Source organism: Hyperolius riggenbachi, chromosome 4, assembly GCF_040937935.1.
Source record: "Hyperolius riggenbachi isolate aHypRig1 chromosome 4, aHypRig1.pri, whole genome shotgun sequence".
Classification (NCBI taxonomy): domain Eukaryota; kingdom Metazoa; phylum Chordata; class Amphibia; order Anura; family Hyperoliidae; genus Hyperolius; species Hyperolius riggenbachi.
In genome coordinates this window covers 464,148,232-464,162,257 of record NC_090649.1, presented here as the reverse complement: position 1 = coordinate 464,162,257, position 14,026 = coordinate 464,148,232, and the positions used below count along the sequence as shown (strand labels likewise).

Below are 14,026 nucleotides of genomic sequence, written 5' to 3'. Positions count from 1 at the left end.
ACATAGTCATGTCACTGACTGTCCTCAGGAGAGCTCACAATCTAATCCTACCAGTCCTAGTCTAGTGTCCTGCCATATTATTATGTATTTATAGAGCACGGACATCTTCCGCAGCACTTTACAGAGTACATAGTCATGTCACTGACTCCACATCTATCTCCAAAAGGATAGGCCTAGTGCAAATAGACCTGTATTCACTTCCAAACCAACCTATTGGCATTGTCCCAAGAATAGTTGTTGCTATGAGCGCAGTATGGAGATAGCAATAACATTTAAGTTTACTAGCCTGACAGCAATCCTCACTGTGGTCTGATATGACCAGCAGGGTGGGGTGTGTAAACATTTCTGGGAGTTTTTGGTGAACAGTCTGTGTACCAGACCACTGTCATGGTTGCAAAGACATGCATTTATTACTTGACTGCAAGATGAAACAGAAAGACCATTCTTGTCTAGAAAGAAAAAACAACATCACATGTGCAGCTCTATTGGAGTTTAAAGAGGAACTCCAGTGAAGAAAATGTAATAAAAAAAAGTGCTAATTATGTATAAATGATTTAGTCAGTGTTTGTCCATTGTAAACTATTTTAAATCCCTGATTTACATTCTGACATTTATTACATGGTGACATTTTTACTGTTGGCAGGTGATGTAGCTGCTGCATGTTTTTTTGGCAGTTGGAAACAGCTGTAAACAGCCATTTCCCACAATGCAGCAAGGTTCACAGACAGGAAACTGCCAGGAGTACGTACTCAGGCAGGGGTCACACTTGTCTATCAGTTTCTACACTTTGCAGAAAACTGAAAGACAAGTGTGACCCCTATCTTACAGCAGCTAATGTAATTTATAGAGAAAACTGACAAATTGCGCAAGATGTCATTTTTTTTTTCTGCATACGAAATCTGCATTAAAGTGTGACCTTGCTTATTGATTAACATGAGTTCTCAGTTGAAGTCAGTTTTTCTGTGCAGAAAACGCGTACGAAAGCCGGTAAGTGTGACCCCAGAGTTTCTTGTGGGAGGGGTTTCACCACAATATCAGTCATACAGCGCCCCCTGATGGTCTGTTTGTGAAAAGGAATATATTTCTCATGTAAAAAGGGAGTATCAGCTACTGATTGGGATAAAGTTCAATTCTTGGTCGGAGTTTCTCTTTAAGCCATTTTTATCATAAAAAACACTTTTTTTAAAAAATTATTCCATTAAAAGGGAACCTTTCCTTTTAAAATAATACCAGTTGCCTGACTCTACTGCTGATCCTGTGTCTCTTAATACTTTTAACCACAGCCCCTCAACAAGCATGCAGATCAGGTGCTCTGACTGAAGTCAGACTGGATTAGCTGCATGCTTGTTTCAGGTGTGTGAGTCAGCCACTACTGCAGCCAAAGAGATCAGCAGGACTGCCAAGCAACTGGTATTGTTTAAAAGGAAACAGCCCTATCCCTCTCAGTTAAGGTTCCCTTTAAATGGTGCCATAATTGTACTCTGTGGCGTTTGTGCGTTGCTATGGGGCAGAGTGCCGCTATATACTGTATTGTATAGAGCAGTGTTTCTCAACATTTTATTGGTATGTACCCCTTTTAAAACCCTGTACTCACCAAGTACCCCCTAGCATAGTAAACATTATCACAAGTACCCCTCGACAAATTTATGTTTATCGTAGTACATGATAATTGGTTCTAAACAATTTCCAAGTGTTTACTATTACTTTTAAATAGCTAATTTACTAATTTGGTGTTGTTTAAATAAGATGTATCATTTTCTAAAACTCTAAATTTGTTATTCTTGGTTAAGTATATCAAGCCTGAGTACCCTCTGGAACCATCCGAAGTACCCCCTGGGGTACGCGTACCGCACGTTGAGAAACTAGGGTATAGAGCATCAGTCCTGGGATAATCATACTGTGAACAGACTGAGGTTGTGCTCGGCGCTATGGCAACTGATAACAGGAAGTCACACATTGTGAGCGGTCTTCCTGCTCACCATCAGTTTCCTCCCTTATCCGAAAATACTTCACAGACCCACCTGCCTGGTGGCTTCATTTCAACAGATGAGTAACTTCAAAAGAATTCCACAAAGAGCTAAAGAAATATCGCCTCAGAGTTCATATTATAGATAACATTTCAGAAATACCTCGTCTTCAAGGGAAGTAATGCGCCCTCACATATTCAGAGAACACTTTCGTAGTGACTATAAAAGCATAACTCACAACTGTCTCAGGTAAGAAAGAGGTACACTGAAGCCACGCCCCAGCCACGCCTCTAACCACGCCCCTAGTCACACATACCATAAATATTTCACACACAAAAAATATAATTCAAACCACACTGATCCTTTCTATTCTGATTCATTTTCCTTCATACTAACATTTGAAAATAAGAAATATATCAATGCAAAGGATTGAAATAAAGTTTAGAGTCAATTTGTCAACATCCAGATAAAAACTTTAGCGCTACAGGATACTTCATTACTTCATTCCTCCACCAACACCCTTCAAAGTGCAGGCTTACCAGCTTCCAGATAGACCCAAATTATATTATTATTATTAGGTCTGAAGCGTTTGAATAATGGCCACCACGATCACAGGTTCCAAGCTAGATATCCACCTTCCAAATGCCCAGTGTCCTTTACTTAAAGTGCAGATGCTCCCAGCAAATGTATAATATATGAGTAAATAGATCTAAGTGCACTCCGTCTAAAAACTTCGCCAATTTATTCAGCATAAAAACATATACATAGACTCACTTCTGGGCCCTTTTGACAGCGCGTGTAAACAGGTGGGGTGCCGCTTTCCCATCCACCATCCGTCCGCCCGGAGTGCACTTAGATCTATTATATCTATTTTCCCCCTGATGCTGTGCAAAGCATGATGGGATTTCTAATGTTGTTGTTCTCCTTCTGCTGTTTTGGTGCAAATTTGTTTGTTTTTTTTATTTTGAATTTGAGATTTGAAGCCTAGAGCGCACAGCTGGGAGGGTGATCAGGACAAAGGACAGGTGGAACTGTGTCTCATGCTCTCTGTCACCTCCTCTCAACCCAAAAGGATGGCTGCCCCCATGAAAAAAGATGGCTGCCCCCATGAAATCACAAACCTTTTCCTGTTCTTTTAAAACAGGGAGGGTAAGAGATTATATTACCTATCTATTTTAATTAACATAACTAACTTAATGACAGTATGTTTGTTTAGGTTGAAGTTTAAAAGAGCTGAAAGAAAACATTTTATTAAAAGGGACCCTGAACAAACAATAAAAATGTAATATGAACTAACCTGGGACTTCCTCCAGCCACCGGTGACCCATGAGGCCCCTCCGTGTCCTCTGGGTTATCCGGCTGGCATCTGTGGTAGCGCGCGAGTGTTCTGTGCATGCGCAGATCTCTAAAGAATGAACCATGTTTGCACAGATTGCTCACTGCAACATGCGCGTGATCGAGCCGGACGCACAGGTGGCCGCACATGCGCCGTTGTGCACGACTCTCAGACAAGTTGCACTACCGGAGCCACCAGCGGCAGAATGGAGTGGACCCAGAAGACGCCGAGGAACCTCGCGGGGCACAGGGGGCTGGAAGAAGCCCCAAGTAAGTTCAGATTCCATTTTTAATGTCTGCTCAGGATTTCTTTAACCATCCACAGCATTAAAGAATCCAACTTACAATCGTATCTAAAAAAACCGCCACGCCAATGGTCCATTTATTTAACCACTTAATGACAATGTATTGTATTAAAACGCCATTTTTGAGCCTGTTAACGGCAACAGGACGTTTTAATACGTTGCTCGTTCCAGACCCCGCTCCACACGTGTGTGCGCTGCACCCGCCGCCGTTTCCGTCGGGATTCCATGTTCAGTGATTGGGGAAGAGGACCGAGCGGTTCTCTACCCAATCGCAATGCCTGGAATGAATGGACGTGACCGCGATCAGGCGACACGTCCATTCATAAAACAGGAAGCGGACACAGTGTAGTTAAATGAAAAAAAAAAAAGTGAACACTTCCTATAACGGGAGAGTGTTCACTAGCGCCATCTTGTGGCCAAAAAGTAAAATGACATATACAGGCACATACATACCCTCACCTAAAGGATTATTAGGAATACCTGTTCAATTTCTCATTAATGCAATTATCTAACCAACCAATCACATGGCAGTTGCTTCAATGCATTTAGGGGTGTGGTCCTGGTCAAGACAATCTCCTGAACTCCAAACAATGTCAGAATGGGAAAGAAAGGTGATTTAAGCAATTTTGAGCGAGGAATGGTTGTTGGTGCTAGAGGGGCCGGTCTGAGTATTTCACAATCTGCTCAGTTACTGAGATTTTCACGCACAACCATTTCTAGGTCTTACAAAGAATGGTGTGAAAAGGGAAAAACATCCAGTATGCAGCAGTCCTATGGGTGAAAATGCCTTGTTGATGCTATAAGTCAGAGGAGAATGGGCCGACTGATTCAAGCTAATAGAAGAGCAACGTTGACAGAAATAACCACTCGTTACAACCAAGGTATGCAGCAAAGCATTTGTGAAGCCACAACACGCACAACCTTGATGCAGATGGGCTACAAGAGCAGAAGACCCCACTGGGTACCACTCATCTCCACTATAAATAGGAAAAAGAGGCTACAATTTGCACAAGTTCACCAAAATTAGACAGTTGAAGATTGGAAAAATGTTGCCTGGTCTGATGAGTCTCGATAGAGTCAGAATTTGGTGCAAACAGAATGAGAACATGGATCCATCATGCCTTGTTACCACTGTGCAGGCTGGTGCTGGTGGTGTAATGGTGTGGGGGAAGTTTTCCTGGCACACTTTAGGCCCCTTAGTGCCAATTGGGCATAGTTTAAATGCCATGGGCTACCTGAGCATTGATTCTGACCATGTCCATCCCTTCATGACCACCATGTACCCATCCTCTGATGGCTACTTCCAGCAGAATAATGCACCATGTCACAAAGCTCGAATCATTCCAAATTGGTTTCTTGAACATGACAATGAGTTCACTGTACTAAAATGGCCCCCACGGTCACCAGATCTCAACCCAATAGAGCATCTTTGGGATGTGATGGAACGGGAGCTTCGTGCCTTGGATGTGCATCCCACAAATCTCCATCAACTGCAAGATGCTATCCTATCAATATGGGCCAACATTTAATGCTTTTAGCACCTTGTTGAATCAATGCCACGTAGAATTAAGCCAGATCTAAAGGCGAAAGGGGTCATATTTTATGAGGGAAAATTGCTTTTACTACATAAGGGCTTGTAATTATGCACCAGCCAAAAACAAAACAAAACATAAAAACAACACCTATATTTCAAAATAATATATTGTCGCCATACATTGTGATGGGGACTTAATTTAAACGGTTTAATAAACGGGACAACTGGGCAAATAAAATGTGTCAGTTTTATCCACAGGAGAATGTTTAATTTTAAAACTATAATGGCCAAAAACTGAGAAATAATGAATTTATTCCATTATTTTCTTATTTTTCCCAATAAAACACATTAAGAATAAAAATAAATTGTTAGCAAAATGTACTACCCACACAAAAGCGTAATTGGTGGCAAACAAAACAAGGTATAGATCATTTTCTTGTGATAAGTAGTAATAAAGTGATTAGGGAAAAAAGGGAGGAGCACTGACAGGTGAAAATTGCTCTGGTCCGTTAATGTAAAAACCCCTTGGGGGTGAACTGGTTAAGGAAACAATCACTTAAGACTGAATGAGCCAACCAGCAGTGTTTTTATACAAAAGAATCTGAATAATCTTATAAAAAATACGATTATTCGATTAATATTGTACCATTAATAGGCACCTTAACACTGCAAACCGCTCAGCCACTGTATGTCACTTCAAAAATAAATGTTTTTTGGTTTGTTTTTTTAAGATATTCCTGAAAGATTTTTTGATACTTGAGAATTCTATGGTTGGTTATCTTTTCAGTAATGAAACCAAGTGGAAAGGATTTCATTTTAAGTGGGGCAGCTGCTTGGATTGCATCATCCTGTTCTTCAGAGTGTAAGAGGGTGGAGCACAGACTGAACTCTGTGAGAAGATTGCAGCCTGTAGCACAGACAGTCTCTGGTGCAGGAAGCGGCTGGTGCCTGGAGTCCTGAGCAGGTGTCTTACAGAAATTCATTGGACATCAAGGTGCTTCCAGATGGATAAAATAAAGCTCTGCCACTGAGTACAGACAAGTCTAGAGGACATTTGTCCCTAAAGAGAGGTTTTAATAAAAATTATAATGATAATGCCATGTCTTACCTAGCGCTCCTTGCTTAATGTCTGTTCGGGTCGCCCCTCCTGAGATAAACTGGGGGTTGGAACACAATTCCTAGAAGAAAAACCAAACACTATTATAGTACTGTGCAGATAATGCAGAAAAAAACAACAACCTGAGAAGAATGGAAGTTTACATATTTTGGATAATTACAGTGGGTTGCAAAAGTATTCGAAACCCTTTAAGTTTTCCACATTTTGTCACATTACTGCCACAAACATGAATCAATTGTATTGGAATTCCACATGAAAGACCAACACAAAGTGGTGTACATGTGAGAAGTGGAACGAAAATCATACATCATTCCAAACATTTTTTACAAACAAATAACTGCAAAGTGGTGTGTGCATAATTATTTGGCCCCCTTTGATCTGAGTGCAGTCAGTTGCCTATAGACATTGCCTGAGGAGTGCTAATGACTAAATAGAGTGCACCTGTATGTAATCTAATGTCAGTACAAATACAGCTGCTCTGTGAGGGCCTCAGAGGTTGTCTAAGAGAATATTGGGAGCAACAACACCGTGAAGTCCAAAGAACACACAAGACAGGTCAGGGATTAAGTTATTGAAAAATTTAAAGCAGGCTTATGCTACAAAAAGATTTCCAAAGCCTTGAACATCCCACGGAGCACTGTTCCAGCGATCATTCAGAAATGAAAGGAGTATGCCACAACTGTAAACCTACCAAGACAAGGCCGTACACCTAAACTCACAGGCCGAACAAGGAGAGCGCTGATCAGAAATGCAGTCAAGAGGCCCATGGTGACTCTGGACGAGCTGCAGAGATCTACAGTTCAAGTGGGAGACTCTGTCCATAGGACAACTATTAGTCATGTACTGTACAAAGTTGGCCTTTATGGAAGAGTGGCAAGAAGAAAGCCATTGTTAACAGAAAGCATAAGAAGTCCCGTTTGCAGTTTGCCACAAGCCATGTGGGGGACACAGCAACCATGTGGAAGAAGGTGCTCTGGTCAGATGAGACCAAAAGAGAACTTTTTGGCCAAAATGCAAAACACTATGTGTGGCGGAAAACTAACACTGCACATCACTCTGAACACACCATCCCCGCTGTCAAATATGGTGGTGGCAGCATCATGCTCTGGGGGTGCTTCTCTTCAGTAGGGACAGGGAAGCTGGTCAGACTTGATGGGAAGATGGACGGAGCCAAATACAGGGCAAACTTGGAAGAAAACCTCCTGGAGACTGCAAAAGACTTGAGACTGGGGCAGAGGTTCACCTTCCAAGAGGACAACGACCCTAAACATAAAGCCAGGGCAACAATGGAATGGTTTAAAACAAAACATATCTATGTGTTAGAATGGCCCAGTCAAAGTCCAGATCTAAACCCAATCGAGAATCTGTGGTAAGATCTGAAAACTGCTGTTCACAAACGCTGTCCATCTAATCTGACTGAGCTGGAGCTGTTTTGCAAAGAAGAATGTGCAAGAATTTCAGTCTCTAGATGTGCACCGCTGGTAGAGACATACCCTAAAAGACTGGCAGCTGTAATTGCAGCAAAAGGTGGTTCTACAAAGTATTGACTCAGGGGGCTGAATAATTATGCACACCCCACTTTGCAGTTATTGATTTGTAAAAAATGTTTGGAATCATGTATGATTTTCATTCCACTTTTCACGTGTACACCCCTTTGTATTGGTCTTTCATGTGGAATTCCAATAACATTGATTCATGTTTGTGGCAGTAATGTGACAAAATGTGGAAAACTTCAAGGGGGCCGAATACTTTTGCAACCCACTGTATCTCAATCAATCACTGACATGCAGTTTTCTCAGTTAGCTATAGGGATGGTCAATGACATGCAAATATTTCCGAATTCATGCAGGGTTATGTAAATTTGTATGTAAATTTATACAGCTTGAAAATAGACCAAATCAAGCCCCACCCAGGTTTTGCTCTGGGTTGCTGAAGTCAGTGCGAAATTACAAATGAATTACAGAAATTGAATGTCCAAATCGTAATTACGCATGGCTGTAATTGCGAAAATTTACGCAAAATTTGGCGTAATCGTAATTGGATTACTATCATCACTACGGACTTGCACGATTTTTGCATTTAGCGGTTGGAAGTCAGAACACGTCATGATAGCAATGCTACACAGAGAAGGATTAGCTTGAAATGGAACCCAGGGCAAGATGCCAGGTTTGGGTCTCAGGCCCAGTTCACACTAGGTCCGGAAACGTATCTGTGGCTCCGTTTTTAAACATGGGTCAAAACCCGAGCCACGGATAGCAATGTTAAAAATATCAGCCGTCTTCAGCCAGGGCTGGGGACGTTTCCTTGCATAAAAAAGCAATTTCTCTCAAAACGGAGAGAAAAAAAAAATGTTTACATAAACGGATCCGCTTTTAACGGATCCGTTCTGCAGTGGACAGGTGTGGACCTAGCCTCACTGTTGCGTGATCTGGCTTCTTCTGTAAGGCAAGATGGAGAAGGTTAACCAGAAAAAGGTGCCAGCCAGGTTCCTGGGCGCCCATCAGGCCCTGGGCACCTGCCCAAGTCATCATGTGGATGATCCGGCTCTGATGCTATATGTGAAATGTCCAGTGCAACGGACACAATGAAGACACTCTGAAGAGGGGTTCAGGCCATGGATGCGGACCACATGCATGCGTCACGTAGAGGAGAGCGCTGCTGTGGCCAGCCACGGTGCGTCCCATCTCAAGGAAGGAAGCAAGGAAAGACGGAAGAAAACCATGGAAACCAGGCCAATGCTGCGGAATCAGGTAATGTATACCCAGCCCCGCAGCCCTCCTTGCCTGTCGTTCGGCTCACCAGTACCCTGAGCACCGCACTACGACACGCCAGCAGCCTGGTCACTCCAGACACATTACATTTTTAAAGGGCAGACAGCTTGGGGCCCCTATAGACTCGGAGGCCTGGGGGCAATTGCCCCCTCTGCCTTATTTGAAGCGCCGGCCCGGTGCGTGTATATAAGCAATAAACTACCGTATATACTCGCCTATAAGTCGAGAAATTTAGGACTGACTCAAAGTATAAAAGTGGGGGGGGGGGGGGGTCGCCTTATACTTGAGTAGTCCTAAATTTCACAACTTATAGCAGAGAATTGTAGGGGAGCCTCTTTCTCTCCCCTTACTCAGTCCTAACGCTGGCAGCTTTCCAGAAAGCCCCCCTCCCTCCCATCACCACGTAAAGGATGGTCTTCTCCCCCTCTCTCCAACCTCTGTCACAGTCATCTAATGGTCAGCGCTGAAGCGGAAACTCACTGATTACACAGGGAGACATCCTCTCTAGTCCCTCTGCTCACGCTGGTCTGTTTACAATACCACAGCTACTGCTCCAATGTCACATGACAGATGAAATCACATGACATCGGAATGTGGTATTGTAAACTAACAGACCAGAGAACGAGCAGAGGGACAACAGAGGATGTCGCGCTGTGTAGTCAGTGAGTTACGTTTCCACTCCAGCGCTGATGCTGCATTCATTGATGAAACAGAGGGCTGAGCGAGAGGGAGAAGAAGCCATCCTTTGCGTGGTGATGGGAGGGGAGGGGGGCTTTGTGGAGAGCTTCTGGGGAGGGAGGGAGTGAGACTGGTCCCTTTTCTTGGTGGTGGGAGGGAGGGGGGAATTTCAGCAAGCTGTGTGCTGTAGCACTTTGGGGAAGGGGAGACAGATGCTGGCTGCTGCAGCTCCTGTAAAACGAGACACACAGATAGGGGCCACACAGCCAGGGGGACATGGGCCGCATAGCTACAAGGGCCACACAGCCAAGGGGACACTGGGGCCACAAAGCTAGAGGGACCACACAGCCTGGCGGACACTGGGGCCACACAGAGGGGTCACAGTGACCACACTGAGACATCCTGGTGCCCAAGTGCAAGTTTCCTGGGTAGACTTGTACTTGAGTAAATAAAAAAAATCCAGGTCAAATATTGGGGTCGACTTGTATCCGAGTATATACGGTAGGTATGTCTTATATAGGCTATCCACAATCAGTAAGGATTGCCAGTAATGGCAATATGATGGTATTTACAACCATCACCATAGCAACCCCCACCACATGACATCCCAGAGGACCATTCTACAGCACCATCCTCCAACAAGTCAAAGGCAATCAGTTGATTACACTATCCAGACTAGTAAACACTGCAGCTGCAGCAAGTGCAAAAAAATAATTCACAATCACATTACCACCATCTGACTTTCCTACAAAGCCTTGCAGCCAGATTAAAGGAAATGTAATGCAAAAAAACCCCAGAAAAAAAACACAACAAAAATGTAGATACTCACCTGTGTAGAGGGAAGTCTCTGGATCCCATAAAGCCTTCCCAGGCTTCTCCCCGCGTCCTCGGACCACCACTATCCCCTGTTCAAATTCCATGCCTTTGGCCCTTGGGCAGCCTTCAGAAGTACTTATGTCCCCGAGTACCTCTGAAGATGAGCGGACGCACACATGGCCCTTTTCCCCCAAGGTGTCCTGTCTTATTGGTTTCAGCCCTGTATCCTGTGAGGCCTGGGAAGGAGATCGGCAGCATGTGGATCCCAGAGAGGTTTTGGGGGGGGCTACTTATACTGGGGTAGAGGGCTCTCTGGCTACCTAATACTGGGGACGGGGGGGGATGCCCTCTGGCTACCTATACTGGGGAGGGAGTGTCTCCTGCTACCTATACTAGGGGCTCTCTGGCTACATTTACTGGGGGTCTCTCTGGCTAGCAACTGCTGGGGGCTTCCTAACACAGAGTGCACCCAGCATGACAACAGTGTGCTGTCAGTGAGGATTTACCAATTTTGCCCTGAAGCCAGAACCACACTATAAGCGCTTTTGTGAGCGCTTGTTAAAAAATCATTCCCATTCACTTTCATTAAAGTTGTGGTAAAAAAAAAAATATGGCATAAAAATCGCCACGATTGCCACAATCCCAAAAACCATATGCGATCGTGGCGATTTTTACACAATTGTTACCATGATTTTGACAAATTTTTACTGTGACTTTAATGAAAGTGATTGGGAGCGATTTTTTAACAAGCGTTCAGCAAGCGCTAATCAAACGCAAGTGCTCACAAAAGCGCTGGTGGCTGGAAGGTGTAATGGTTAAGGGCTCTGCCTTTGACACGGGAGACCAGGGTTCGAATCTTGGCTCTGCCTGTTCAGTAAGCCAGCACCTAATTCAGTAGGAGACCTTTGGCAAGTCTCCCTAACACTGCTACTGCCTATAGAGCGCGCCCTAGTGGATGCTGCTCTGGCGCTTTGAGTCCGCAAGGAGAAAAGCGCGATATAAATGTTATTTGTCTTGTCTTGTCTTTGTCTTATAGTGTGGATCCGGCCTCAGCTATCAGGTATAGAAACTGTCCTGCACTGATCTGCTAGTTCAGCTTCCACACAGGACTGGGCTGCAGAGTTTGCAGGAAGTGGTATGGGGAAGTGTGGAGATGCAGTGAGTGTATAAAGGTTCCTGTAGAACGGAGGGGTTTGTGAAGAGAAGGCAGACAGGGCGACATCCCATCTCTGTAGCAAAGCAAAATCAGTAATGGATCATCCCTGCATTATTGATCAGAAAGTCATTTTTGGACCAAATGAATATATTTATAACTTATTCTTTAAATGAAATGCTTCCTTCATAAAAGAATTGCTATGAATCTATATCCCTGCTTCACTTGTCTTCCAGTAATTCAGTATTATTATATAAATATTTCACATATTTCCCCGTGAGTGCAAATTGTACCTCCTTTGTAGTTTCGCATCTGTGCTCTACATGGAGTACAAACTGCAAAAAATGATCATCCTGCATGAGTAATTATTATCTGCACAGAGCAGTAGCCCTCATTATCCAGTTTCAGCACATGGATTACTTCAAAGATTGCCAGCTGGTTTCTCTACTTCAATGGGCTCTATTCTCAATGAGTTTCCGCATGCGGTAAAGTACATGCGGGAAGTTTGCACCCAAAATACCGGCAAGTTGGGATTCTCAAAATGTTCCGCATGTTTTTTCCGCATGCGGAAAAAGTGTGATAAAAGTGCGGGATTCATGCGGTAAAATTTCCGCAAAAGTCGGTATTTTCCGCAATAAAAGATCAATTCTCAAAGATGTTCAGGCGCATCATTTCTTCGTTAATTACCGAATTTTTATCACCTACAAGAAGTAGGTGATATATTCCGCATCCCATTGACTGTAATGAAGTGTGGAGGCTTAAGGGCTGTGCTTGGTGGACTTTAACTTTTTTTTTTTAAACACTTTTTCATGCGACCTTTTTACCGCATGATTCCCGCATGAATAATGCCTGTTTCCGCATCTTTTTTCACGCATGCGGAAAACATGCGGAAAATATTAGTGAATCTGGAAATTTTGCGGCGTTTTCCGCATGCGCTTAATTTCCGCACAAATAAAAAATACCGCACATGCTTTTGAGAATAGAGCCCATCGTGATGATGTCCATTAGGCCAGGCGCACAGGAGACAATCAGCTTGAGCAATCAATCATTCCAATCAAGTTCCTGATCTAAAGTCAGTCAGAAACCGGTAAACAACATATATGGGGCTTGATTCACAAAGCAGTGATAATGGTTATGTGAAAAGTGCTTTGCGTGAAAACGGTTATCGCACGCAAAAATTCACGAATTTTCCACACATTAACGTTCCACGTTCATGCAATAAATTTGCGTTATTGTGCAAAAATGCGCTAAAACGCTCGCAGAGCACTTTTTCACAGCCGTGATATCAGTTATCTCGGCTTTGTGAATCAAACCCATGGTCTGGCACCTCTGACTGATTTTATGTCGGAAGTTTCCGCAGCTTCCTGTGTATGTCTATCATTTGGCTGCACCTGGCATAATATGAGCAGGACCAATCGATGTCTGCCAGGATGTTTGACCGCTCAACAACTGGTAAAACCATCATCTCCACAATGAATTTCAGCTGAATTTCTAAACAACGTACAATCCAGTCATTTTGGTTGGATGAATTGTCAATTGGCATTGAATATTGGCACTTGGGCAGCGGCATGGAAGATGCCCTTGAACCAGTAGGACTTATCAGGGGCCCTTTGTCAATCACTGTATTAGCTTTATTGCTGCTATGCGGGTATTGTAACGATCTTTGTATGCGATTTGAACTGTGATAATCATCGTCAAACTGGTTCTCCTCTGCCTGCTTACTACTCTCAGACACTGCAGCTTTCCCCTCCCCTGCTTACACCTCTCAGACACTGCAGCTTTCCCCTCCCCTGCTTACACCTCTCTGACACTGCTGCTGTCTCCTCCCCTGCTTACACCTCTCGGACACTGCAGCTGTCTCCTCTCCTGCTTACACCTCTCTGACACTGCAGCTGTCTCTTTCCCTGCTTACACCTCTCTGACACTGCAGCTTTCCCCTCCCCTGCTTACACCTCTCAGACACTGCAGCTTTCCCCTCCCCTGCTTACACCTCTCTGACACTGCTGCTGTCCCCTGCCCTGCTTACACCTCTCTGACACTGCAGCTGTCTCTTTCCCTGCTTACACCTCTTGGACACTGCAGCTGTCTCCTTCCCTGCTTACACCTCTCTGACACTGCAGCTGTCTCTTTCCCTGCTTATACCTCTCTGACACTGCAGCTTTCCCCTCCCCTGCTTACACTACTGCAGCTGTCCCCTACCCTGTTTACACCTCTCAGACACTGCAGCTGTCCCCTCCCCTGCTTACGCCTCTCTGAGACAACAGTTGTCCCCTCCCCTGCTTATATCTCTCTGACCCTACAGCTGTCCCCTCCCCTGCTTATATCTCTGAGCCTGCAGCTGTCCCCTCCC

The 14,026-nt window shown here is 44.1% G+C and overlaps 1 protein-coding gene and 1 long non-coding RNA gene across 2 annotated transcripts in view; one reads left to right on the top strand and one right to left on the bottom strand.

Annotated features, from left to right (window-relative positions):
• Positions 1-14,026, bottom strand: part of LOC137504430 (calpain-2 catalytic subunit-like) — an 88,818-nt gene that overhangs the window by 67,829 nt on the left and 6,963 nt on the right. Inside the window, exon 2 of the mRNA XM_068232843.1 lies at positions 6,250-6,319. Coding sequence (XP_068088944.1) covers positions 6,250-6,319 — 70 coding nt within the window. The remainder of the gene's footprint in view (positions 1-6,249; positions 6,320-14,026) is intronic.
• Positions 1,970-6,238, top strand: LOC137504431 (uncharacterized). Its single transcript, XR_011019479.1, has 2 exons — positions 1,970-2,216; positions 5,929-6,238. It is a non-coding gene; the product is annotated as an uncharacterized lncRNA (long non-coding RNA).